Here is a 27,280-nt window from a genome sequence, read left to right on the forward strand (position 1 = left end):
GGAACAAAAACATCTCTTTCCCAGTAGCCTTGCTATTTATATATTTATTTATTTTGTGGGGAAAAAAATCATCTGTTCAGAATGATCAGTTGCTTCTGAAGAATAAAAATATGAAATGGTAGTAAAAAAAATCTGTTCTTCCTGTGAAGAATGAAAACTACAATTTTTAGTGAAAATCAGGAATCAGCAGGTGATATCTTCTTTGTTGGGGAAAGACCAGTTATAACTTCTGGCTTTCTTCTGTTTTCACTCCCCAGATTTTGTTTCTGAGCAGCACTCTTAGGGCCAAACTTTAATGTGTCTCTTTGCTTAGTTTTAGAGTATGCCTGTCCTTCTGAAACACTGGTTTCTTCATTTATTTGGTGTTCCTTCATGCTGTGCTGTAGGCTTTAGAATTGATGGGTTTTGCTCGACAGTGTCAGGACTATCCATAAATGTCACCAGACAGAAGAAAGCTGGAATCCTACTTGCTCCTGCTCTGGTCAGAGACAAAAGACCAGTTTTCTCTCGGAATTTATGAATTTATAGGTCCCAGAAGCAAAGCTCGTCAAATTTAATGGGAAATTGTTTGAGACTTCTGCTAGGAATTAGATAAAAACATGCCCTTGGCATCATTTGTTTCTAGGTCTACTCCATGCCCCAGTGTAAAACATGCAGATGAATGGGGTGAGCCTTCAAGGTGTGAAAGTGGGGATAGCTGTCAATATTGTCATTCTCGTACAGAGCAGCAATTTCATCCTGAGGTAAGAAATGAGCTTCTTCTTACTTCTAGTGATTTTAAATTTATTGTGTACTTGCGTATCTGTTAAGGATGATACAAGCAACTCTTCCGGTAGTTAAATTATTGTTTTAAGCAAAATTTGCTGAGAATATTGATTTTACTGCTGTGGTTTTCACCAATAGGTATTTTTATTATACTGCTTACTAAAAAGTGAATTAATATTCCCTGCAGCGTTTGGATGCTTTTAGTCTAATAGCTGGATTGATTTTTCACATGACTCATAAAACCCCTTTTTTTCATGTTGATTGCCCATGTATAAGATTTGGGTATAAATTTTAGCTAACTTTCAGAATCAGTTTTGATTACATTTGTCTGATAACTTGGGACAAATTGCAGTTTTGAGCATTGTTAAAAGCTGTATTGCAAATAATTGCAAGAATCTGAATGGGTCATGGAAAGTGGAAAGAGCAGCATCTCTTCCTACTGGCTGAAGTAAGATGCTACAGAAAAAGAATGCGAGTTTAGATTCCTCTATAGGTAGCACTGGCCGTAGATTTTCTAATTCCTAGAATTAATTACCAGAAGAATCTGTATGTTTTCAAATAGAACAACATTAGGAACCCGATATGAACATTGTTCTAGTATGTCAGCATTGTCTAAGCCACGTGAAATACAAAGACAAGTGAGATCCCATTAGAGCAGGAAACTGCACCTGGATCTGCAACTCCGATCATGATTACTGCCCTGAACTGTCAGTATTACTTCAGTTCTCACATGCTTCAGTCAGGTTAGAGAAGGACATTTGAATATTAGAGGTGTAGCAATGCAGGCAGTGCATTAAAAAAAGGTATGTTGTGTTGTTTGTTTTTTTTAAAGACATTCTAGTATATACATTATTCCTCCTGTCAGATTTCTTACAGTGGTGTAAATGACTTCAACTGGTGTTTGACTTGTTTCTATGATGAGCAATTTAAGCACTCTGAAATACTATTGTTAATATTTATTATTATACAGAACGAAGTTAGAATTCTCTTGTTTGAGGTTTAATTTTCTCACTCTATTCTGCTCTTCTGTTTGATTTGAAAAATGCAAGAACTGAGTTTTCTAAGAAATCTATATTAAATATATTGCTATTAAGTATTAAGAACTTTTCACTTAAAGGTTTAAATTTTGTTTTATTGCTCGGTAGGAAACATGCTCCAGTTTATCACACTTCTGTTTTGTTTAGATATATAAATCCACAAAGTGCAATGATATGCGCCAGACAGGTTACTGCCCTCGTGGCCCATTTTGTGCATTTGCACATGGTGAAAGTAAGTAAGAGAATTATTATTTTCTATGAGTTATTGCTAAGCACCTGTAGTAGAAGTGACTTACAAATCCTTAATTTTAATGAGAAAATGGCAATTGATGCCAGTTGTTTTTAGAAATTCTTTCCATATTTTTCAATATATTACATTGTTAAGGGAGGTTGCTGAATGGACATCGAATTTGTAGCAGCAATAGAACAGAGTTTTCTTTGCAAATGCAGCTTCTCCCTACAACTCTTTGAACGTGACTTGTAGATGTGTACCTGTTGGACTTCAGTAATACACTAGTTGTCCTATTGAAACTACTGTAGTAAACTTCAAAATAAGGACCTGCTGCCAGCTTACATTTTACCTGCTGAGAAGAGAGCCTAGCAATTTGGAAAGCTCCAGATTCCTGTGATTCAGTAGGATTTTGCTTATGATTCTGTGACTAAGAAATGTCAGTGTACACATCTAGGCAAATGTGATATTCTCTACAACTGTTCGTTACATTACTTACAGCCCTGGTTCCACAGAAGAATCCTTCCCACCATTTGTACGTTTCTCAGCAGCTCCTACCATTCTGTGTTGAAATGGCTTGGGGAAGCACACATTCTCTATAGAAGTCTTCCTGGTCTTCCCTCAACAAGTCCTTCTAAACCAGCTGTGTTTGTCCTTTTCCTTCCTCATTTCTGTTAGAAGGAATTAAAATGGTTGTAGAAGCAAACATTACAAATTTAATGTATTTCTCTTACTTACTGTTAATGGCAGAATAGTAAAAACTACACTATTAGAAATAGCCCCTAGCTGCATTATCTCCAAAGGTATCTCTGTATCTCATACTCATCCTGTTTCTTTCTGACTATGGCTTGCATAGCCCTGCAGTCCAGCAGAGCTACTTACTGTTCCTAGGAAAGAAACATTCACATGTGATTTCTAAATAGTAGCTTACTGTTACCCCTTCAGAAACACATTAGTTGTGAGAGATGAAAAAAAGCCCTGCAGGTTATGTAGGGTTTGAGAGATTTTATTCCTCAGTCCTAGCTCCCTTTCTTCAATATAACGTGTGCATGAATTATGAGGGGAGGAGTATCGTTAAATGAAATCTCTTACTAAAGTAGATGTTTTTTTGTTAACTCATTATTTGTATGTAAAAATTGAAGACTAAATCTCCTTAAATTAAAATAATCAAATATCTGAGCTGTTTAGTAGTTTAACAAAGTAGCCTTTAGGGAAATCGAGAAGTAATTGTTCAGTTACTTAGAGATGAATTTTCTGGTATTAAAATTAAGTAGTAATTGATTGTATTATACATTAGATTCACATTAGATGTTAATTTCTCAGAGGTTAATGTTCCTTTTTAAAAGTAAGCAGTGCAAGTAAAAGTTTCTCTACCTTTTTTATTGTTAATGTAAAGTGGTTCTAGGCTGGAATGAAGAGGGGAAAAAAGAAAAAGCAAAACCAACCCAATAATTATGATGCTGTTGTTACTTTTCAGTCAAGCCAGGTGCTCACCTGTTTTCAACAGACAGTATAGGAATCACAAATGAATGGAGCAGCAGTGTTAATGCCACAAACAGCCTTACAAGTAACAACGGGCAGTCTGGAAATGTAAGTATCTCTAAGAGCTAGCACTGATCATCTGCCAATATAGAATGATTTTATTTCCTAAGCATCTCCTTTTTAATTTCTCTGTACTTCAACAACAACAAAAAATGAAACAGAAAAACAAAGCTATAGTAGACATCAGGCAGTAATATCTAACTGGTTTTGAGAACTTAAGTGGAATGTTTGCTCAGAAAACCAGACTTAATTATGTTTTACTTTTATTTTCTGCCCTTGTTTTTGTCTTAAGATGCAATTATTCTGAATGCTAAAACAAGGATTGTCATTGTTAATCAGTGATGCAATGAAAGGACAACTTACCTGTCTTTTTCCTACAGGAAAAAAATTCATTCTTGGAAGGTCTTGATTGATCCCACCCCTGTTTTCTGTCCTGATTTGTTAATAAGTTTTCAAAGGAATTACAAGTAAACAGTGCAGTTGTTAAGACTCCTGGCTTGCTTCCTTGTGGCTTCATATTGCTGTCAGAAAGCAAGTACACATTTATTGCGAATTAATTTCTTTTAAGAAGAGTGATTTCTGCTTGAGTCATTTTGTGCATAGAGGCAAACACATGACAATAGTTCCAAGTTACTTTTGTCATCTGGTACTTTTTTCAGCTTATACCAAAATACGTGCAAATGTGCTGAATTTAGTATTGTATTAAGAGTGAAATTAATTAATAATTTCATTTAACTGTCTTCCAAATGGAGAACATTGCTGTAAACATAAGAAGTATTACAGAATATATTAGACACTTTTTTTCTGTCTCTTACAGATTTCCTGTTCTTCAAGTCCACCCGTAACATCAAGTTCTGGTAGCAGTAGTTCTTTGTCACCCCTTGGACCTCTCTGTAGACAGAGATCATTAGCAAATGGTGTTTTGTGTTCCGAGTCCAGCACTTCAGGTGTTTCTTCACCAACATCCAGCTATCCTAAAGCACCAGGTTTTGAACGAGAAGATCAGGTATGTGAATAATGTGGGTCTAGACGTATAAATACAATGTTTAATAATAAGAGTAAGCAGAAAATGCTATCTCCTGTATCTACTGTGATTTCTGGTAATATTCAACACAAGGTCAGAAATCCTTTCCTGTAGTGAGCTGAGAACTATCAAAGTGCAGTTGTCATGGACTAAGGATGCTCACTAAGGATGCTCACTGAAGCTGTCACTGCGGCTCTGCTGGCACACAGTAAATCAAAGTCTTGCAGAATTGTGATGGTCCTTTTTAAACCCATGTTGCCATGAACAGAACAGGGTAACTGTTAAACCCTAATATGGCTAGCTTTTATAGAGTCCAGTTATAGCCACACTTATCAGTCTTCTTGCTTGATTTCTGTATCCTGAGATGCACAGAGAAGTGCAGAAAGAAAAGACAGAGGAGGAACAAAAGGAAGAAGTTTTTGTAAATGATAAAGCCTTGTAGCCTGTGGCAGAATCATTACAGTGAAGTTCTCCAGGCATGATCACTTTAAATGTAGATGTTCAGCCAGACTGTTAATTAGAGATCTGGTTATTTTGACAAGAATCCCAGCTCCCAGCATAGTGATCAATTGTGGAAGTAACTGTACCCCCAGAAAGCAGCCATTTATTTGGTAAGTCAACATTAAATGAGAAACAATGTAACAGAGATGGAAATCAGTTATTCTGTTTTGGTGAAAATCAGCAGGCGGTGTGCTGCTACAGAACATGCATCTCAGCTGCAAAGAAGCCATGCTTGCTTTTCACTGGCCATGCCTAGATAGGAGGCAGTGATGGAGTTTGCAACCAAGAAGAAAACATGGTGGAATAGCAGGGGGCACATATTATGAGGAGAAGAGTTGTGCCTGAGTGATAGGGAACAGTCATTACAAGAGATTAGAAATCTCTCAAAGGAAAAAAAAAGAACAAACACAGAACTTTTCAAAGGCAGCAGAAATAACTCTTCCTAATGAGACAGGGAGGACCATGCAGAGTTTACTGCCATTCAGGAAGTCGCTTAAAGTTTCTGGTTTGAAAAGAACAGAAATACTTTTGATCATGTTCTGCAAGAACACAGTGGCAAAGAGAAGGGGCTTACAGTTCCCTTTTATTTATGTATTTCTCACTTCTTTCAGAAGTTACCCTATTATAAAATGGTGTTAAAATCTGCCTCTGTATTTGAGAGGATTGTTTGTTAATTGTAGCATGATTTCTTAAAGAGAAAAATGTGGGCAGTTGAGCTGAAACTCTGGACTAACCCGGGCTTCTATCCCACCGGCCACTTAGAGAAATTGTCACCAGCTGGCAAGCACTTGGAACACATTATTTCAGTCTACCATAGCACTAATGTGGGTACTCAGTTTTTGGGCTAGAAATAACTTCCATGTGCTTAATTTCCATGTTGATTTACTCTGTGATCGTTAAAACTTAACTCTCATTATGGAACTGCAGCAAGGGAAATTAAGTCGCCCCTTTTTAAAACATTATTACAGTGATGCCTCTGACCCTTCATGAGCTAATCATATATTCTTATCAGTGAGTCATTAAATTCATATATATCAATTTTTTCTTGTTTCAGGCAAAGCAGCGAAGCTTCTCAGCTGAGAATCAGCAGAAAAAAAATGAACAGGACAACAAGCAGGTATTGCTAAAAGCTGAATGCTGATGTTTGGGGTTTTTTGGATAACTCATCAAAGCAGTGTCAGAGTTCTGTCATACACTGGAAAACAGCCTAAAGAAAGTTTATTGTTAGTGGCAGGACAACAGGTAATGAGAACACATTGAAATGCAGGAGGTTGCATCTGATCAGGAAACTCTTTACTGTGAGAGTAACTGAGCACTGGGCTGTAAGGCCTGTGGAGCTGCCCTCCTTTGAGGTATTTAGGAACACTCTGGACACAGTCCTGGACTACCTACTTTAAGTGGCCCTGCTTGTAGGGAGTAGACAGATCAATACAATGGGAAAGGCATTACAACAAAAGCAGCTGAAGTCTCTTGGTTTGCTGAGCTTAGGGAAGAGGAGACTGAGAAGATCTCCTGGTGGCCTGCAACTTCATCACAAGGGGATTAGAGGGAGGTACTGATCTGACTGGTGACCAGCGATGGGACCCAAGGGGAGGGCATGGAGTAGTGACCAGGTAGAATCAGGTTGGGTTTTAGGGAAAGGTTCTTCACTGTGAGGGTGGTCAGGCACTGGAAAATTATCTTTATTCATTTAGAAGTTCTTTCTGAATTTCTTTCTGTTTGAGCTAAAATAATTATTTCTGAAATTGCACTTTATTTATTTCATGTGCTTACACATCTGTGTAAGTATACGCACACACACACACACACACACACACACACACACACACTAATATACATGTTTGTTTTTAACAGAACCATCTCAGTGTTTTTTCAGTGGTTAACCCACTTGCTTCAAGTATTACTTCCAGTCTGGCCTCCAGTGTTGGATCAGACAGTTCATCTCCTACAACTGTCTCTATTATCAGTACCCAAACTCTCCCGTTCTATTCTGCTGATAACACAGTTGAATCGGTTATAGGTAAGTCTTAACATCTGCTCTCTGATTGTATGTAGTTTATTGTATTATTCAAATTCTCCTCATTTTAATGTTGGTTCAGAACAGCTTATTGGTAAAGACATTTGTATATACTCAACCTTATTGTATTAAATTAAAAGCAATATTTGAGTTTTACATTGAATATTTAAAAAAAAAAAAAAATCATTGTTTTTCATAAATTCTCCAGTTGTAAGTATAGGAATGAGTAAATGGGACATTTAAAATGGAATATCTCTTTGATAGTGGTCAGAGACTTTAAGAATGCACAAGACCTTCGTAGTGCATCTCACTATGTTCCTAGAAATAGAAGTGATGTCTCTCAGCTTGTGTTGGTGGGCCACTGGGATGTGACTTTTTTTCTCTTTGAGGTTACTTCAGCAGGTGCAGTTACAAATGTTACTGTCTTTGCAGGAAGATGGGACACTTTTCTTGGCTGTCTGTTTTCTGATCTTATTATTGGTCCATCCAGGGAGAAAATCATTTTTTTTTTGTTCCCCTTATTTGTGCCAGACCTGAAAGGATGAAAAAGGAGGAACCTTTTTATTCTGGATACATGGGACAGATTCAGGAAATACTCAGTTCAAAAATCCTCACCACCAACCCAGAGCCTTTCCCTTGGATCCAACCAGCAAGGTTTTTTATCTGGAAAACATTAAAAGGGATAAACATTTAAGTCATAATTAGACATTGGGTTTCTATTCAAGTTTTTTATAACAGAGGGGTCTCCCCTGCTTTGACAGTGGAACCATAGAATTCTATGATTCTAAGGAGGCTCATCCAGGGCTGGATTCCCCAGTTCCTTACTTGTCTTAGGAGCCCTTTGCTGGTTTCTCTCCAGCATTTCTCTTGTGCTGGGCAGCCCAGAGCTGGACGCAGAGACTTGTATTTGCCCAATGCTTTGTTAAATGTCAGCCTGACAGAGGTTAGTCATAGGGCAACAAAGAACACTGCAACAGTTGGAAATCCTGTGGTCTCTGAAAGGAAATACACACATAATGTACATCGATTATGTGGTGCTGACTTCTGAACTGCTGTGTACTTTCTACACAGTTTCACTGTAGGCTGAACAGAGCATACTGTATGTTCATCTCCTGTCAATAAATTAGTTTTTAAATGCATGTATCAAACATTTCATGCTGTCGTTGGTGATTCACCTGATTGAGTTCCCAAATACTTTGACAGATCAACTGAATCGCGTCAAGAATACAAAGTCTGAGGGCTTGAGTCTTCGTATATTATGTACCTCAGTCCCCCAGCCATCCAGATAGCAAGGCACTGGACACACTCCAGCATGTAAATGTCTTTCTTGCATGGAGAAACCCAGATCTGGTCAGGGTGCTCTTGCTGTGCTCTCACAGGTGCTGGAGAGCAATCATTTCCCTCAGCCTGCTGGCTGCACTGTTACTAATGCAGGCCAGCTGCTTTGACTTCCCCCAGACATGCTGCATGCATTGTTTGTTGGATTCTTAGCTCTTTTTCTGCAAATCTGCTTTCTGCTCATTTGGTCCCCAGCCTGTACTGTTGCAAGGGATTATTCTATCCCAGGTGCAGCATTACTTTATCTGCCTGTATTGAACTTCAGGTGGTTTCTGGCAGCCCCTTCAGACAGCCTTTCTCCATCGCTCTGAGTGTCGGTCCTGACATCTATCAGTATCAGCTGGTCCCTGTTGATTAGCATTATGCACAGACTTGTTGAAATATGTGGCACTTGTACAGTAAATGTGATTTTTTCAGGAGGCTGTAACAGGAAATGTGATTTGAAGGACATTGTATTTTGCAGCCTGTGGTGTCAGTCACATGAGCAGGGGTGTGCTGTGATTAGCTGGTGTGCTTGGAGGTTTCTGTGTTTAAATCAGTGTGTGCCAGAGAGCAGGAGACTGCAGGCAGTGAGTCAGCACTTAGCAATGGTAAGGTAGGCTTTTCCTCTTCTTTTATTTGAACAAAATGAGTGTAGAATATTAAATGGCAGATATTTTTCTGCAGTCTCACAGGTGTGTACCGTGCTGTGCTGAACAGGTTTGGTGGATGATTTGTGTGTTGAAACATAAATGTAACATTATTTTTAGTTGTCAGAATTAGCGAGCAGATTTTTAGGTTCTGTTCTTTGCAAGTGATGCAGTGTTACTGCTTACAGCTAATGCTATGGAAATCAATTCTTGGTCAAAATAAAGAGAGCTTTTGGACTAAGTATGTGCTCATTGACCAGAACAAGCAGCTGATGTAACAGTGAAATCCAAGGTCTGATTTCCACATACTTGACGTGGTGCTAATGCAGTGTAATTTTAAAACGATGTACCAAAATTACATGCAGAACAAGCGTTGCAAAGTCATTGAAGCTGTTATGTGCTCTGTTTCGTGTGTCCTTTTGTCGTTCTGTCAGTGAGCTTAAAGAGATTCTTGATTCCTAATTGGTTAAATGTGCCTCTGCTGCCTTCAGCTGTTTTTCTAAAATAGTTCCAGGATGCTATTTTTGTTATTGGAAGGTGAGTCATAATTTACTTGTCGCAGGGAAGTTTAAGTTAATGGACTTTAACTGTGTGGATTTTGTGGGTTTTTTCATATACGTAAGTTATTTCTCCACGGTTCTACTTTGTGGCTATACAGGATGGCAATGAAAATGGAGTGCTGAATGTACTTCGAATAGAGCAAAAATTAGAACAGTCTTGTAGAGCCAGTGTGTAACGTTTGTGTAGAAATGGGTGCATTGAAGAATTGTTAAAAAAATGAAGGAGCTGCAGGAAGAGAAGCCGGTTGGTGGTAAAAGGATTATGGGAAACACAGGAGTTACATTAGCAAGAACTGAGGAAGCTTTGTCAGACTGTGAGGTCTGAAGCCTTTTCTTTGTCCCCTCATCATGATTTCATGGAGAGCTCTTAAGTTTTTTCTGTCTGCTGGCTGAGTAATTGTCCTCAAGAGCTGAAGAAAAGAAAGGGATAGGGGAGCTGAGAAGAGCGTGCCAATCAGGAAGAGCCAGCACTTATTGAGGCTTAGGTGATGCATTGAATACTGAAGAATGATGGAGCAGAAGAAGGTGTGTTACTGCAAGCTACTCCTGGCAGACAAGGGAGATGGTGAGAATAGCCTGTGTCTGTTCTAGTGGGAAAATAACACAAGGAAAGAAGCATCTCAGTTGTGAGTATGATGTTGTTGCACAGACATGCTGAGAAAGGTTCACGTGCACAAAGAGTGATCAGTGGGGTCCATTGCTGATGGAACACGATGGTGAATATTATTTACAAAGAAAAAGAAATGTAAAAAGAGGGAGAAAAAGAAAGGACAGAGAAAACTGTCCAAGGTGCCAGGTGAGAAGTGCAGGTTGGGGCAGAGGAACATCCTTTCTTGGGCATCCTGTCCAGCGCAGCAGGTGGTTCCCTCCCCCATAATACTTTCCCATGTCAGCTGCATTATAGCTATTCATCAGAATCATCCCAGATGCCTTATTAGATCTTCCCAGTTAGGAAATTATTAGTGTCAGTTGGAACAAACTTTGGCCAGTGGGTGGTGCCGCGTGGTGTTAGATGTGATCTCAACATTAAAGATTTTTATGATGGAATAATAAAAATAATCATTGTTTCCTCTTTTCAGCATCATGATGGTTATATGGATAATTCGATAATACAGTGTTTTATTTTAACAGGTTCAGCTTTAGATATACATTTCAACGGTGTGAATGTTGCCTCCATAAATAGAGAGTTGGAAGATCGAGAAGGCAGTGACCTTGGACTAGCAAGTAAGCGATTCAAATTGTAAAATCAAACTGCATATCACTTTATGTACTTTTCTTACTTTTCTAAGTGTTTACTCTTCACAGTTGTTAGAGATAACAGTGACTGTGGAGAAAAGTTCTCAGTTATGTTCTTTCTGTTTAATTTTGCAATGTAGGCAGGTTAGACTGCTGCCATCCTGTCACTCTTTTGGGAGGGGTCGGTCTGTTAATGTTTTTTGGCATGCCAGTGGGGCCATGGGCATAATAGCTGATGGAAGGACTGACTTGCATACATTTGCAGAATGTCCTGATGCATTAATAGAATATCCTGACCTCAGGCTGCAAGCATTCTCTGCTCTGGTACCTGGAGCACCTCCTCCTGCTCTTTCTTCACTGATGTCGGTGTTTGCAGGGCAGTTTCTTATACCTTTTTCTCTCTCCTTGCTGCTTTGCAGCTTTTTGCCATCTTACAAGCCCTTTCCCAGATGCTGCTGATGGGTTTGGCTGTGTGCTACAGCAGCTTTGCAAGGCAGGTGGCTGGGAATGGCTGTGCCCAGTATGATCACCTGCAGCCTTGCTCCTCAATGCTGATTGTGTTGGGCAAATTCCAGGTGGACGTGAGGAGTAATTCAAGTTCTAGAAAAGAGATGACTCCGTTACAACTGTCCGATGTTTGCTTGGGATCTTTACTGTGGCTGTTAAAATGTAGGAGAGTTCTTAGTGGGCCAGATTCTTAAACTAAACTGCCCTTACTGTGTTGTTCCCTTGCTTCTCCTGCAAACAGAGGTGTAAGTTTATTGTTTCCTACGCCGTGTACATCTCTGGTCTGTCCTGCATCTTCCTTGGGCAGTTGCTCAGGAGTCTGACTTTGCCAACGCTTCAGGAGTATTCCATGATATATTTTTGAAGGCATTGTTGCAGTGCAGCTTGTAATGAGCGTTCTTTCCTTCTTTCTATTCTTTAATATTTCCCATAGGAGTGACGCAAAAACATAAAGCCATAATAATGACTCGTGCTTTTAAGTATCACTCATTTGACCACTTTATTTTCTTCAAGGCAAAGGTGATGTCGTTTTCTATTGCTGTTCCAAATTGTTGATTAAAATCTTTACAGCAAATATCGAACTGTTTCCTGATTGGGAAAATCCAAAGCATCTGTGCACAGTTATTCAAGTAATTGCAGCATTTGACATCCATTCTAAAGATACCTTCCTTTTATTGTTACCATTATTGTGGAAAATTCAGAGCCATCCATTTGTTTGATTATATTAGTTATTACTTCACTTCGAACTTAGTTTTTGTAGAGTTAAGTACGTTTGACAATCGATGTAGCCACAGATGGTGTCTCTGCTTCTGTGTTTGATTTTAACATATATTTTACAATAGCAGATAAGTAATACTTTCTTTATGAATGGCAGGTACTTGAATATACGGCTTAGTTTTAAATGGTAGTTTTTAAGGATACTTGCAGAGCTGTGTCCTGCTTTGGAACTAATCTTTATTTATTTTTTTTTTTTGTGCATGTTTAGGTAAAAGATTACTGGAAAGTTCAGCACCTGTCAATATTCCAGGTTCTCTTGTTCGTTCCTCCTCTTTACATTCATCATCATCCCTTTCAACCTCTCCACTCAGTTCTCTTTCACAATCGCTTTCTCAGTCTTTTGTTTCATCCACTATGGTCCCTCATCCACAGCAGCCTCAGCCTTTGAAGTCGGAACAGAATATCTTAGGCACCTCCGCCTCTTCTCACAACTCTTTAGGTAAGTGGGCTGAAGGCTGCACTGCTGTGTAGAGAGGGGGGAATAATGGGCAGGTCAGGAGGGTTGGGCTCAAAGCTTTGCAGATTTCCCATGACTTGACCTGGAAGACAAAGCCCAGCTATTTTAATTGTTAACATTGTTGGTGTTAAGTGAGGTATGTGGGAGAGTTCAAGGAGTTAACTTTTGTTTCTTAATGAAGACAAAAAATGTTCTTGGAAGAAGAGATATTTACTTAGAGAGGCATTTGCAAAGGGGAAATAGAGTAGGCAGCAAGAACACATTTTAGCTACAACTTTTGCTAACGGAAAATAGAAAACAGAGAGAGAGGAAGGACTAAAATGATGTATGAACTTCTGGGATTAAAGGGTTTTGTATATGAATGTATTCCCACCGTTTCTTCACCTTTTGCGGACTGTGCTCTTTTATTAAAAGCAGCAAGAGAAAAGTAAGTTTCCTGGTAAGTTTCCTGAACAGCTCCACAGCTACAAATATTTTCCAGGCTTTTACGTTTCTGAAGGCAGTAAAATAATGAATCTGGCAGGTAGAAGTTTGAGCTTTGCATTTTCGGTGCAGTTACGTAGTTGTGCACGTGAAACATTCTGCAGCAGGGTGTGCAGACATTGTTTATTGTTTTACAGGTTTAAATGGTGTTACAGGGACCATGTGGGACTTTGTAACTGGGAATTTCTCTCCCAGCCCATCCCCAGTTCTCAGCAGCGGCGCTGCCCCCTCAGCGAGTTCAAACAGCAACGGGAATGAACTGACTCGAGTGAGACAGGAACTTGATGATGCCAAGAGAAAACTAAAACAGTGGGAAGAATCATGGCAACAAGTGAAACAGGTACATTCATTCATGGTAGTATTACATTTTCTCTGTATTTAATAAACATGCACCTCCAACTGATTTTCCATTTTACATGTTTTATTATCCTTGAACCCAGCATTGCTGTGTTTTTTTTTGCAGTCTTATCAAGTGAATTGACTGTGAGTGATGTTTTTCCCATCTCCCAAATGAGCTGTCAGCATAAAGGAAGCAGATCCTTTAGTGCTGAACAGCAGCGTATCTCAGCATAAAGTAACTAAAGACATCCATTCCCTCCTGTACCCCTTTCCACTGATAAGCACACACATACAAAAAGACTTGCTAGCAACTCTGGCTGCGTATTGTGCCTGGATGATATTCAGCCACCTCAGCAGTCACACTGAGGCTCCTGACAGTTGCCATTCCAGTGCATTTCCTGTAGCCTTTTTCTTCCTCTCCTATCGTATTCTCTGTGACAAGGAATAGTAGAGTAGCTCTGCTGTGTTCTGGCAGGTTTTAATGCCTCCTGACACTGAAATTTGAATACATGTTCCATTCACAGCGCTCCGTAAGTGTGGCAGTAGGAAAACCATTAAATTGACCGTAATTACATTGTCGTATCCAAAATCAGAAATCTGCACCTTTCAAGGCTTTTGAATTTGCAATTCTGTTTTTAATTTACAAAGTCATTTTCTCTCAGGCATGTGATGCATGGCAGAAGGAGGCTCAAGAAGCAAATGAACGTGCTGATGTTGCATCTGCTGACAAACAACTGGCTGTTCAGAAGAAGGAAGCAGTGGAAAATAAATTAAAAAAGCTGAAGGTGCAATTAGCCGCCTGCCTATCTACTGCCTTACCGTACATGGAAAACTATGGAGACATGGAGAAAATATCCTTGCCAAAGCTTCGCTCCTTACAAAGCCAGCTGCACTTAGATTTAGGAACAATAGATGAGGTGAGTTTCTTTGTCTGTGTAACTGTTTCTGCTTAACTAAAACTGACAGCTCAGTAAGCTCCAGTGAGATGCACATGCCAGGTTTAATTTCAGAGAGATCTCTGATCTGAGACGCTGATCTCAGTGTTAAGGCTTCCCTCCTGGATTAATGATGTTCGGAGTTCTCAGCCTGATAGATTCTTCTGATTCTTTGCTCAGCTCTCAGAATAAATGACACGTGATTCACGAGGGTTCTGAGGGTGATTAAAAAAAAAAAAGATTCTGAAAGTTTGAATTGCCGATATTTCAGCCACTGCCTGAAGAAATGAAAACAGTTGTAAATAAGTGTCAACAATTACATGTTATTCACTTGTTTAGAATGTAGGCAGTGAGGTTCTGCACCAGGACTTTGTATAGTCAGAGTTGCCAGTACAGCCTTGGAGCATAGAATCGCTGGCAATCGATGGGACCTCTGGAGGGCATCTAGGCCAGCGCCCCACTCAAACAGGGTCAACTTGAGCAGATTGTTACAGCCTGGCCCAGAAGTGTTTTGAATGTCTCCAAGGATGGAGATGCTGGAACCTCTGTGGGCAACCTTGTCCGGTATTTGACCACCCTCACTATAGAAGGGGGATTTCTTGTCCTTACCATTTGTGCCTGTTGCCTCTTCGTTCACTGGGTACCATCAGGAGGAGACTCTATCTTTTTTTACTTCCTCCCACAAGGTATTTGAACACATTGATAAGATGCCTTCTATTCTTTCAGCCTCTCGTGTCAGATGCTTCGCTCCCTTAGTCACCTTAGTGACCATGATGCTGCATTCCACCTCCTCTAAAATCCAAACTTAGGTTCTGCCAAAACATAAGATGCTCTTTTGCTGTCAGATGCATTTCTCAGGGCTGTCAAAGCTTTGAAAGTCACATGCCCCTCCTCTGAGCATCATCAAGGGAGATAATAATGACAGTGTGCCGCTCCTGGCACCAGAAGCTTCATTCCTGCTTCAGACTGTCCCGAGCCTGTCCTGCTTGCACATCACATTTTATCCTGCAGTCCCATAGGGCAGATAGCGCATGTGATGGCAGTTCCTGTTGCTTTGACTGTCACAGGACAGTCCAGACAAAAGAAGAAGTAATATTTCCTCCCACTTGGTGGGACTGTGCCATCCTGTACCTGTGTGAGTTCAGCAGTGTATTCTCTGTCTGAGCGCTCCTCCTGTCCAGTGCCATCTGTGTCAGCAGGAACTGTTGCCTTAAAGCCAGGCTCTCTGTGCAGGAGGTTAAAACCTAATTTAAGTCTCTGGCAATAAAGTAGATAGATGAGACTTGCTATTTAGCAGGTTCATGTGCTAAGTGCATTTGCTTTAGGGATCACTGTTGTTTTTCTCCTGATGGATTTTAGGGAGAAGCAAAACAGTCCCAGAGTTTCCTATCTGAACAAAGTCATTAGATCCTGGGACAGAAATCATCTCAGCCACACGGGGCTGTTTAGGACAATTACCAGCCTTTACAGCTGCTCAGCTTCTCAGGCTTCCTTTAGCACTGTGGCCTCTTCTCACCTCTCTCTTCCTTCCCATAGAAAGGTGCCGTATCGGTGCTGCTTCTCTTAACCCGAAGATGACTCAAAAATTAACATAGTTTTTAGATACCTTTCACTTCTTCCTGCCCGTTAATAAGGTTGAGGTGCTTTACTACATGGAGGCATCTGTTTGCATCCTCCCCAAAGTCTGTCCCTGTAGCTTTATTCAAAGAATAGCATATCTGGGATGCTTCCGTTTTCTCTTAAGGCAAACACCTCTCACAACCGAGAACAGTGTAGCAGTACTTTGAAATGTCAAAACAAGGAAGTACATGATGGTAAAAAAAAGGCTGACTTCTCTGCTGGTTTTTTTCCTTGCCTTGCATCATTTATCCCAGTGGTGCAGAAAAGCTGCAGTCCAGAAGTGCTAGCCTAGATAGCTTCTTGTCTGAGTGCACCTGTACTCTTCAGGCTGCTGTTGTCATGGTTGTGCATGCTCAGGTCTCACAGCCCCCAGCTTGGTTGTTCATCATACACAGAACATTATTCTTTGTGTTGTTAGAGGGTTTTATCAGGACATCTGAGCGTAAAATTGCTAAAACACAACTGAGCGGTTTGGAATCCTTTTACTGAGTGCAGTAATCATCTTACAGGTGATTTTTCAGCTTCAGTCGAAGAAGTGTATAGGATGTCAAGAAGGTGATGGTAGCATTGTCCTGAACCCGTGTCAACATTACATACTTTGTGATCACTGTGCAGCTAAGCAAGAAGAATGTCCCTGCTGCAAGAAAAAAAGCAATCTGTGGTAACATGCAGGCGTGGTACTCGTATCATGTTAATGAATGAAATATATTTTATGCTTTTGTATTTTGTATAAAAATTATATAAATCACTGATAATTAATCCATTTAACAGTGCTAGACCCATTTCCATTTGAAGTGACACCACGATGAATGAAAGCACTCCCAGCTGTTGTCACTGCAGGAGGCAGATGCGCAGGTGCAGTAAGTAGGCACTGAGCGGTACCAGCAGGCCCTGAGCCACGTCTGTTGTGTGTGCTGTGCCAGGGCTGGTGTTGGGAATTGGTCTGACACTGTGTTTACTTCACCATTTGAAAACTACGATTGTTATAAAAGCACTTTTTAATTATTTGTCGTCGTTGTTGGAGGATATATTGTAAATTGCTTCAAGCTGCTTTCTTGGTCTTAAGCTTATTTTTTAATACACGATAATACGATGCTTTATATGTGTACTGTGAATTTCAAATATTTCAGATGGTTTTACTGTTAAATCATAAGATTAAATAGATGTGAGAAGTTACCTAGATTTTCTACAATTTATAAGTTAACTGCCTTCTATGATATTTATAAACCAGTGCAGAGAAAAACAGCAAGGCACATCTGCTTTGCTATTGAAGGGCGTGTTAGGTTCTGTGGGCCAATCACTTCTAGTAATGTGCTGTTTGTGTACTTCTCTTGGTTTCGATATTTGGAGTCTTACAACGTTTTGTACCTTCTCTGACTTGTGTGGTACTTGCTGGGAGCAGAGACGTGGAATAACTCGTACCAAGTGCCTATGCCAAATACCCCAAACAAGAGCAGAAGACGTGAGGATTTTGCAGTGGAGTTCTATTGCTGAGTTCTGTGCCGTACGATATGATGGGATGAGAATGTTCTTGTTTTCATAGCTACTTTGAAGTAGATGTTTTCAGTAATGAGGTAACACCTATGAAAGGAGCTGCAAAATATTTTGTTATGCCATCAGGCAGCAGCACTTTGACACAGGGATTCTTTTAAAAGGCGAAGTACTTCATCCTGTTGTTGGGAATGTGCAATTTAGGAGAAGTTAATGAATTCTTGATGTTAACATGTTTATGTTTGGTTTTGTTACAAGGAATAACTGCCCTGTTCCTTCTTTGTATAATCCGGGTGAGAGGCTTGTACAGCTTACACTGAATGACCTCCTACTGTGTTACATGACTTGTATCTCTGTATTGATGTGCGCAGTACAAGAAATCAGCTCACAGGCAGGGAAGGGTTCATCTGTTTCAAGTTCTTTCATGTTGAAACAAAAAGCAAAGTGTGTAACTGAAACCATTATTGTTGAAGCGGAGATTAATTAAGTGAGGGTGTCTTATTTGAAGATGTTAGTCAGCAAAAACCAAACCATGACTCAGCTCTGTGATAACTAAACCTACGCTGCTGCTTTCCTAAGGCACGTCAGTGTGCAGGAATGGTGAGACCTGTCACAAAGGGGGAAGGATGTTAAAGTGTTAAATATCCTTTTACTTATTCCTACCATTGAGATACTGCTCTGTTGTAAAGGTGTGATACAAAGAGGAACGTGGCTCAGCAGGGTCGGCTGTCGATGTCTTCACGCGTTTGTGCTGTGGGTGGAATAAAGCTGTTCTTCATGTGTGATGCTTGGAACAGTAAGTGGATCAAAGACTGATGTGTAACGATAGATTGTGGTTGTTACACTTTCAAACAGGAATTTACTTTGGATACCTGTGTGCTGTTATGTACCACAGTGTGAAATTGTATTTCAGAGGAAACCAGTTCAGCCCACATCTTGACACCGATCCTTGTCTGCAGAGAGATACAGAAGGATGGTTTCGTCCTGTCAGAGTTTATTGTTCTTTGTGGGAATTGTCATTCACTTATCAGTGCTCTCCTTCCCAGACCTGCTCTCACTGTGGGCTGATCCTGAGGCTCCAAGCAGACACTGCAGTCACAGGAAAAACATGATAATTAATTAATTGTTCTTCACAGAGATGTTCTGTGAGACACTGTAAGCAAACATCCCCATCAGCACTGCAAAACCAGATCCGTGCACGTCTACATCAGTACCTGACAAGGGAGGGCAGTAAGGTCTGTGGGCTGACTTTGGAATGGGGCAGAAGAGAAATATGACACTTATAAGTACTTGTCCTTGTGCTCTATATCTAGAAAACACGCATTAAAATTATATGTTAGTGAGACCAAAATAGAGTAACTTGTTGGATTTACAAAATACTACAAAACTAAACCTATTTCCCAGCTGCATTTTGGTACTTGTGGTAATTGATGCAAGAGTGTCATTGTTAATCCAAATGCCGTTATGTCTCAGAGCAGCAGATTGTGGGGGGGTCTCTCAGTGTTTTCCAGTGAGAGCTGCCATTGCTCAGCAGTTACACTCAGTGCAGGTAGCTCCATCTCGTAGGCTTATCAGTCATCTCCGAATAGCTGATTACTGAAGACATGCTGATTTTCTGGAGTACCCCAGTACCGAACACAGGTGCTGATGTTACTGCTGTCACTCCGTGCTCATCAGCGGGCCTTAATTAATTACTCATATTCATTTATGGGAGCAGTGAGCTGGTGAGTAGCTCTCAGTACGGAAGGTATCGGTCACAGCACGTCATCACTTACATGACCTGTTTAAAACCGAGCCCTTGTTACCCCGTTTCTACACGGTTTATTTACGCGATGGTTCGCAAAGTCCCGCCGTTATTTTTATTACCGCCGTGAAAATAAACGGTTGAGCTCAACTCGTCCGTCGTGGCCGCGGGAAGGGGGGGCGGTGTCTCAAGTGCTCCTGCGCATGCGCAGCCGTACGTAGCGGTTCCTGCCCCTAACGGCAGCGTGGCACAGGGGCGCTGTGTGCGCTCTGTGCGCTCTGTGCTGAAGCTGCTCCTACTGCTGGAAATAAGACTGCGACGTGAAAACCGCCACTTGTACTAGGAACCAGCCGACAGGTGCTGCAACAGCTCCTCCTGTAACATTTGTGTCTTAAAAGGAGAGCGAGCGTAGAAAGCATTTACTGAGACAAAACTACAGTAGCCACAATACAGCCATCGGTCTGCACAGTTTCCATGTTTCACACCTGACTTATTTGCCCCGTCTCATCTGCTACCGCATCTCCTCAATTCCTGCTCACCTTCAGTAGCAGAAATAGCTGTGCTAAATCGAAGTGGAAAGCTCTGTGGCAGCTTCAGCAGCCGCCATCATTCAGCTCCCAGGAGCTTTTGCAAACAGGCTGAGCACAGATGCAGATCTCAGTTGTCAAACAGACTTAGAACTTTGCCACAGCTTCACCTGGAACACACTTAAGCCAGCCAAGAGTTTAACAAGCCACATCCAGCCCGGGCCACATTCAGGGAGCTCTGCCTTGCACAGCCTGTGTAACACAGTGCAGCCCATCAGATCCAACCCTGGTACCAATCCCGAGCAGTAGCAGTCAGACACTGCAGCTTCAGCGCTGTCAGTCACCATGGACTGCACACCAGCCAAATCACAAGCATCAATATGCAGGTATTAGCTAACTTGTCCTAGAAAAGCATCTTCTATGACAAAGTACTCTTATATCCCAGTCTAGACCCTGTGAAGCACATTATATCTAACAGAATTAGTGGCACACCATTCACTACAATTTGCCTTTCCCAGTACTTCCAGTGAGCCTGACAGCAACTTGAGATCATCAGTACAGCAGTAGTTTGATGTTACTCGGATTACTCCAGTCTGTTAGGTCACACACCGAGTTACAGCAGCTTGGTGAATACCCTTGCAGCAGGACATGAAAGGCCCACTGCCTCCTCACATAAACACAAACTGATCTTGTGATTCTTCATGAATGAGAATAGTGAAGAATGCATCAGCCAAGTCTAGGACACGACAGTAGGCTTCCATCTCCCTACTCAGGGTGTCCATCAGGGAGGCAATATCAGCTAACAATGAACGGACAGCATGACCTTGGTTAACTCTCTGTAATCCACTCTCATCCTTCATGTGCCATCTGACTGTACTGGCCATACGGGGGAATTAAGTGGGCTACATGCAGGTCTTATGATTCCTACTTCTAGTTCCTGCACCACTCTAGAGATTTCCCCTTGCCACCAGCCCTCCCCCGGCTCTATATTATTTAGTATTAATAATCCATTAAGATCTGGCAAGCAAACAGGCTCACATTTCATATGGCCTCTTCATATTGCTTGCACTGCCTCAATGCCAGTACATCTCTCTGAACTCTCCTATAGGCACCTGGAGAGTCAGATCCAACAGCATATCTACACACAGTGCACAGACCAGGACTGGGGCAACAGACACCTTACACTCCCAGGGTGGGGAACACCCAACCCCCAAGCTCAGCCATGTCTGAGTTACAGGTACAGTCCGCCCCCAGATCCACCAGAGTTCACCCTGGAAATGGGTTGAATCACTGTAAATAACTGACATCCTTGCACCCACGTCAACCAGTGCCATAACCCGCTGTATGCCTTTGGGGGACAAAAGAATTAGTTTGACACAGGGCCTCCAGTCCCACCTGGGGACACTACATGCAGGAGAGCTGGCATCGCCCTCCACAGAAGTAACTGAGCAATTGCCAGTTCTCTTTGCTCAGGTGGCCCAGCTCACTTGAGGCTTTTTACTTCCATTGGGAACTAGGAAACCTTCTGGGTTCTTGTTGCTATCTTTCCAACAAGTCTCACCCCTGCTTTTGGGAGGATATTTTAAACCTCCTGATTGCCCTCCCACTGCCTCCATAGCTGGAGGAGCACACAGCTGAGCTGAGGATCTACCTCTGCAAATTGAACCCCAGCCCAGATTAAGTCATTAAACATCTGTTACTGGGATACCCGTATGGGTCCTGATTGAGGAGTCTGCAGGGTGAGTCCCCAGGTTTTAGTTTTAGGGAAGACCTCGACCCCTTCCAACTTTTCAGGTGCCAACCCTGCTGGTCTATACTCAATTTTCTTTGTCTCAAGTTATTATCAGTCTTATTTCTAGAGGATTTGAGGTTCCCAGATCCTCTAGTTGGATTTTAGACTGACTGAATCTAAACAAAAAGCAAGCCAAACACAACTCTTTTTCCCCTTCTCATGATACAGCTCTTCACTTCAGAAGGGAAGCTGCATTTGAAGGTGAGGCAGTTTGCCCCATTACAGATGTGAATTTATTTTCTAGTTGTCTAATACAGGCTTTTAAGAGCTCATTTTCATCTTTCAATTCCTCCTCACAGGAACAACACACACTAATAGTTACTAACAGCAGCCATGCTACAGCAGATGCTGCTACTGCTCTTTTCTCACTTTCCTCAGCCACCAAAAAAAAAAGTCATAGTTTATTCAAGAAGTCAGACATCTCTGAAGGAGCTTTAGTAGTGAGACCACTGTCTCTTATAGGCCCCCATTCCTCAATAATCTATGTGGCACTTAACCACGGAGAACCCAGGAATCCCAGTGTTTCCCCTGGGAGTTCCTCTTTTGGTGCAGCCCCAGCAACCATCCAACGCACCTTCATTTTATTTTAGATAACCTATCCTAAATAAGTATCTGACTGGCTCACTAAGCATGACACCATAAAGCGATCAAAAACACAGCAATAACAGTGGAGTGGCAAAGTCTTTGGTTGCAGCAAATGAGAGCATGCTCCAGTACAGCAGCTACAGACACAGAAACAAAGGAAAGCAGCTGCTTACCTTTGGAAGGCCTCAGGTAAGCAGGGATCTCCAGTGAGATACCTTCACCTCCACTGCCAACCTTTATATGAAGGCTGGGAAGGGGTGGATCCTGACCCCACTCCTCCCAGTCACTCAGATACATTGCACACACCTGAGCTCCCCTGGCCTGGCCCTGCCTTCCCACCAGGTGCTCAATCACTGCTTCAGGCTGTGACTCAACACTTCCACTCCAACTACAAATTTGACTATGGAGAGATAATAAGAAGTTAAATATAGAGTTGATTTTTTTGGTGTGACATGAGGTGACATTTAATACATGTTTAGGTAAAATACCTACAAAGCATGTAAAGATTTGGTTCACTGTTTTGCCTCAGACCCATGAAATTAATATGAGGGACACCATTTGCCTTTTAACAAGCTCATTCGAATGCCTTGCTTGCCTGCAGTACCACCCTCTATTCAGCTTCAGATGCACTTTCCTATCTTGTCAGAGATGCAGGATAGCTGTGGGGAATGACCGAGATCCCAGTGAGTTCACTGCAGCTATGGTGATTTATTTAGGAAGTTACTCCAGCCTAAAAATTATCTCTTGCAGAGTGTTTCATGTATGGAAAGGCTGTAATTCTAAATAAATAAGTACACAAAGGACACTAACCACGAGCCTAGGATTCATAGAAAAGGGAACAACGCAGTAAGAACTTGCTCTGGCTTTTAAGTCCAGGCCCTTGTTTTGGAAAGGCTGTGCTGCAGCAGATTCTCTTTCAAGTGCAGGATGGCGGGGTCATGGCTTCCAAGAACTCTTTCATCTTAGTACAAAATTGAAGATGGAAATTATAGCAAGAAGGTATCTCCTGTGTTAAGGATACTCCTGTGAATTTTAGCTATCTATCTTATTTCTCTCTATTTTCAATTAGGGTTGTATTTAATTGTAAGTCTTTGAAAAGCAAATGAGGTCTACTTTGGCCTAATAGAGATCTTCTATGGAGACCGATCATAGAGATATTAAGAAATACACAAAGATCAGCACACACCTGATTTTTGCTCTGTGATAATTCGAACCCCTGATGCAGTTGGGTCCCTTCCACTCAGACAAGCTCATATTGTGTTGTGGTGCAGCCCAGGACACTCACGTTAGAACTTTGTCCCCACAGTGTAAAGCTGTCTGTACAGACTGGTCATAACAGTTTGGGAAATACTGATGTATAAGGTACAGATCTACCACTGCAGCTCCCGGGGCAGCACACTGCTGCTCTATCTCGTGATATAGCCAAAGCCACAGAACTGCACAAATCCGCAGTTGTTGGTAAGAGCTGGGCTGAGCGCAGCTTTGTCACCCTGAGTGGTCACCCTGCCTGTGTGCCATGTAGCAGTGATTTTGGCTGCAACAGCCTCAGACAGCTCGTGTGCTGGGTTCTGACACTCATCTGTACCCATGCCACAGGACACAGTTGGGTTCATGAAAGAGTTCTGTTTTGGCTCAGTTTCAAATAGACAATATTCACTGCAGTGCCCACAGCTTTTCACCAGGGCATTTTCACGCCATGCCTGACAAGTGGTATCTGGAGGTGATGTAGGGGCTGCAGCATAGCAATGTGAATGGAGCTCCTACACTTTGCTGACACAGGCTGTGGGACGAAGGGATGAAGGGTCAGAGGCTGCACAGTGTACCAGGAATAACTGGGGAACTGCCAAGGACTTGGAACTAAGCGAATCCTAAGAGCTGAGGGATGAAGATTGAAGAGGAGGTATTTTCACAGGGAAGCAAGATAAACTATGATACCAAATACCACCGAATTTTGGCAACTCCTCCAACACAGAGATGTTCTTAAACAAGGTTCAGTGTTTAAGAAATGTTATAGCACAGATTCACAGAAGTCCCACATTTCTGTCCTGGTAATCATGGATCTGGCTATTTATGCCTACAAAATGAAATCACTGTGCATAATCCACTCAATTTCAGTTTGTTTCATCAGCAGAGCTGCAGGTTTTGATTGCAATGAGAAATAAATGAAAACTCTGGGCAGAATTTTAACATTTAAAGTTACTTTTGTGTTAGAACGACAATCCTGTTTGACAAAGAACAATGATGCTGACTTCTTCCTTTACTGCACTCCCCAGATTCTCATTCAGCTTTTGAGTACCTTCTGGAGACGTGCCCATAAAGGCAAGAGAGATCTGAGAACTTCACACTGAGTGATCTCAGGTGCCTGAAAAGCTCCTTGAAAGCAAAGAAAGAGTTTTCTCCCCACTGGATTTACAAGTCATGCTGCCATTAAGAATTCTGCCCGAGTAAAGTGTGCCTATTATTTATAGTGTGGTGTCTGCCGTGGGGCATCAGTGATGCATAGTGGAGGCCAGACAAGCAGTAGATAGGAGAATGGGTTTTGCCAACTGCTGCTGACCAGCCACAGCTCCCAATGGCAGGACTTAACATTGAGAAATGGGAAGGAGACAAAAGCAGTCAGGGGAAATGGCCGCCAGAGCAAAGAGCACCTCCGTTTTTCTACCAGGCGTTACCTACTGAGCAGTGAGATCTGAGTTTTTATGTTATCTTCCTTAAAAGGGATTTCAGCAGAAGAATACCATCTTTTGCAACTGGAGGAATGCATGAGTACTGCTGGGCACACTGCAAGCTCCATCAGTAGGGGAGAATTTGAATTCCATTTGCAAATGCAGCAGTGAAAATGCTCCAAGGTTGCAACAGTGAAAATACTAATTATAGAACATCAGCAAAATAACTGGTTGTACTTAGGCTCTGGTCTTGCAAAAACCTCTGTGCAAATGGACTCAGTGGGACTGCTTCCACATGGCTGCTCACACATGTAGGACTGGGACTTCTCTGGATTCTGTGACTATTTCAAAATGGGCAGATGGAAACATTCCAGTTACCATAAATCACTTTATACATTCTTTGTTTTATGTAAGGAAACTCTGTGCATCCCATTTGTTAATCAGTGTTTTTCACCCATAATAAATGCAGAGCTTTAAATATGCAATTATCTCTAGGATCATTCCTCCATCTCCTAAACAAAGCACTTGGATTATAATAATCTCAAACACTGAAGGAATGGATTGACGCTAATTAGGCCTCAGATCCACCCAAACTTGGCCCTTCTCCCTGTTCAGCCTTTTTTCCTTTGTCCAATTCTCACCCAGATCCCAGATGGGCTCTTCCTCCCACACTTGTATTCCTCACTTCTACAAGTGACTCAGTCCAGCCCACCCCAGCAAGCAGCTGTACTGTCACCCAAAATCAGCTGTGCAGCATGCTGCCACCAGCTTTCCTGCTTGACTCATAGCTTTGTTTGGGCTCTATCTCTAAAGGCCAAAGCCAGTGAGCATGAAGCGTTGTGCAGTCCATGGGAGCTCCTCCATCGTGTCTGGTGCTCATATCTCTGCAAATCCCTGTGGAGCACAGTGAGAAAATGAGGAGAAATCACAGCGCTCAGAGGACCTTCCAAAATCCTACAATCATAGAATCATAGACTTAGGTTGGAAGAGATCTTAAAAAACATCTAGTTCCAACCTCCTGTTGTAGGCAGACCTGCCCCCACACCAGCTCAGGCTGCCTAGTGCCCCATCCAACCTGCCCTTGAACACCTCCAGGGATGGGGCCCACAGCTCCTCTGGGTGGACTGAAAGCCAGACACGAGCCAGCAGTGTGCTCTTGCTGCCCAGAAGGCAATCAGAATTGTGGGCTGCGTCAGCAGAGGGGTGGCCAGGAGAGCAAGGGAGGTGGCTGTCCTCCTCTAATCTGTCCTTGTGAGGCCCCACATGCAGTACTACATCCAGGTCTGGGGCTCCCAACTCAGGAAAGATGTGGAGTTTTGCAGCTGGACCAGAGGAGTGCCACAAAGGAGATGAAGGGGCTGGAGTACCTGGTTTACAAAGAAAGGTTGGAAGAGTTGGACTTGTTAAGCTTAGAGAAGGCTCCAGGGAGGCGTCCTTGCAGCCTTCTGGTAGTCCAACTGAATTAGGTAAGAATTTCAGTTTTGAGAAAAAACAGCAACAACAACAAAAATAACCAAAAAATTCAGTGTTACTGTTTTAAAACTGATGTGGAGGTTTTCTTTCCTCCAACATGTAAAGAACTCCCAAACAATACTGTTTATGAGTACAGCAGCAATGTGCGTCAGTCCAATTAGTAAGAGCATCACTAAATGTCACTGTAGCACTTTTGTAGCGTTGAGAGTTGAAGGGCAAGGCAAAGGTTCCAGGCAAAGGCATGTAACACACCCCATGTGCATTCAGCATTATCCACCCCTCATTGCTCATAGCCTGGGCAACCTCCCCAACTCTTGCTTCATCATCTGCATCAGAATGATACCGCACACAATGGAGTGTGATGGGATCTCACTAGGAAAGATAATGCAAACTGTAAAATGCTGCTCAAGGGGCTTTATCCACAAAACCTCCCCCACAATAGAAGTAAATAATAACTATTGTCACCCTACTTGTGCTTCTTGCATAGTCATTTCCTTCCCTTCTAATCCCAGAAATTTGTACAAGTGGCAAAGTTGTGTGTTTATGGAAAATACATGTGAGAAACCCGGAATCACATCACTTGTTTGGGCGCTGTCCTGCTTTAGGTACCAGGATGCTGCAATGAGTGTTAGGCCGTTCGGTGCGGGACCGTCAGGAAAGCCGAAAGATGCGTGTACAGCCACCTGAGATGCGCTCGGCTGCAACAGCCAGCCGTGGCCGTGGAGCTGACCCGGACTGCTGCCGCCCAGGCCCGGTGATGCGCTCGGCGCTGCGCTGGTCGCTAGAACGGTCCTCCCGTACTCCGGCTGGCGCGCACGGCAGATGCGGGGCTGTGCCAACACCCGCACGGCAGCAGCGCTGTGCAGGATCGGGCTGCCCGAGCACGCCAGGGGGAACGGACCCGACCCGGGGAGATTGCAAGGGAACCGCAACGCGCAGCCTGACGCCGGGGGCGGCCGCGGGGCTCCGCTCGCTTTGTTCGCCGGCCTCCCCCCGCCCAGCCCCG

General features: G+C 42.3%; 1 protein-coding gene across 7 annotated transcripts in view; it reads left to right on the forward strand.

Annotated features, from left to right (window-relative positions):
* Window positions 1–19,379, forward strand: part of UNKL (unk like zinc finger) — a 29,326-nt gene extending 9,947 nt beyond the window's left edge. For 2 of the 7 annotated variants that reach the window (XM_072349491.1, XM_072349494.1), the window contains exons 6-16: window positions 626–743; window positions 1,950–2,034; window positions 3,509–3,621; window positions 4,391–4,579; window positions 6,153–6,215; window positions 6,953–7,118; window positions 10,774–10,866; window positions 12,371–12,601; window positions 13,240–13,442; window positions 14,104–14,358; window positions 16,506–18,895. In XM_072349491.1, the coding sequence (XP_072205592.1) occupies window positions 626–743; window positions 1,950–2,034; window positions 3,509–3,621; window positions 4,391–4,579; window positions 6,153–6,215; window positions 6,953–7,118; window positions 10,774–10,866; window positions 12,371–12,601; window positions 13,240–13,442; window positions 14,104–14,358; window positions 16,506–16,661 (1,672 nt within the window). In that variant the 3' untranslated portion in view covers window positions 16,662–18,895. Of the gene's footprint in view, window positions 1–625; window positions 744–1,949; window positions 2,035–3,508; window positions 3,622–4,390; window positions 4,580–6,152; window positions 6,216–6,952; window positions 7,119–8,931; window positions 9,049–9,543; window positions 9,620–10,773; window positions 10,867–12,370; window positions 12,602–13,239; window positions 13,443–14,103; window positions 14,359–16,505 lie in introns of those variants that run through there. The other 5 variants (XM_072349492.1, XM_072349493.1, XM_072349498.1 and 2 more) reach the window with 5 other exon arrangements.
* Window positions 19,380–27,280: the final 7,901 nt, after the last annotated feature.

This window comes from Excalfactoria chinensis, chromosome 14 (assembly GCF_039878825.1).
Source record: "Excalfactoria chinensis isolate bCotChi1 chromosome 14, bCotChi1.hap2, whole genome shotgun sequence".
NCBI classification, from domain to species: Eukaryota; Metazoa; Chordata; class Aves; order Galliformes; family Phasianidae; genus Excalfactoria; species Excalfactoria chinensis.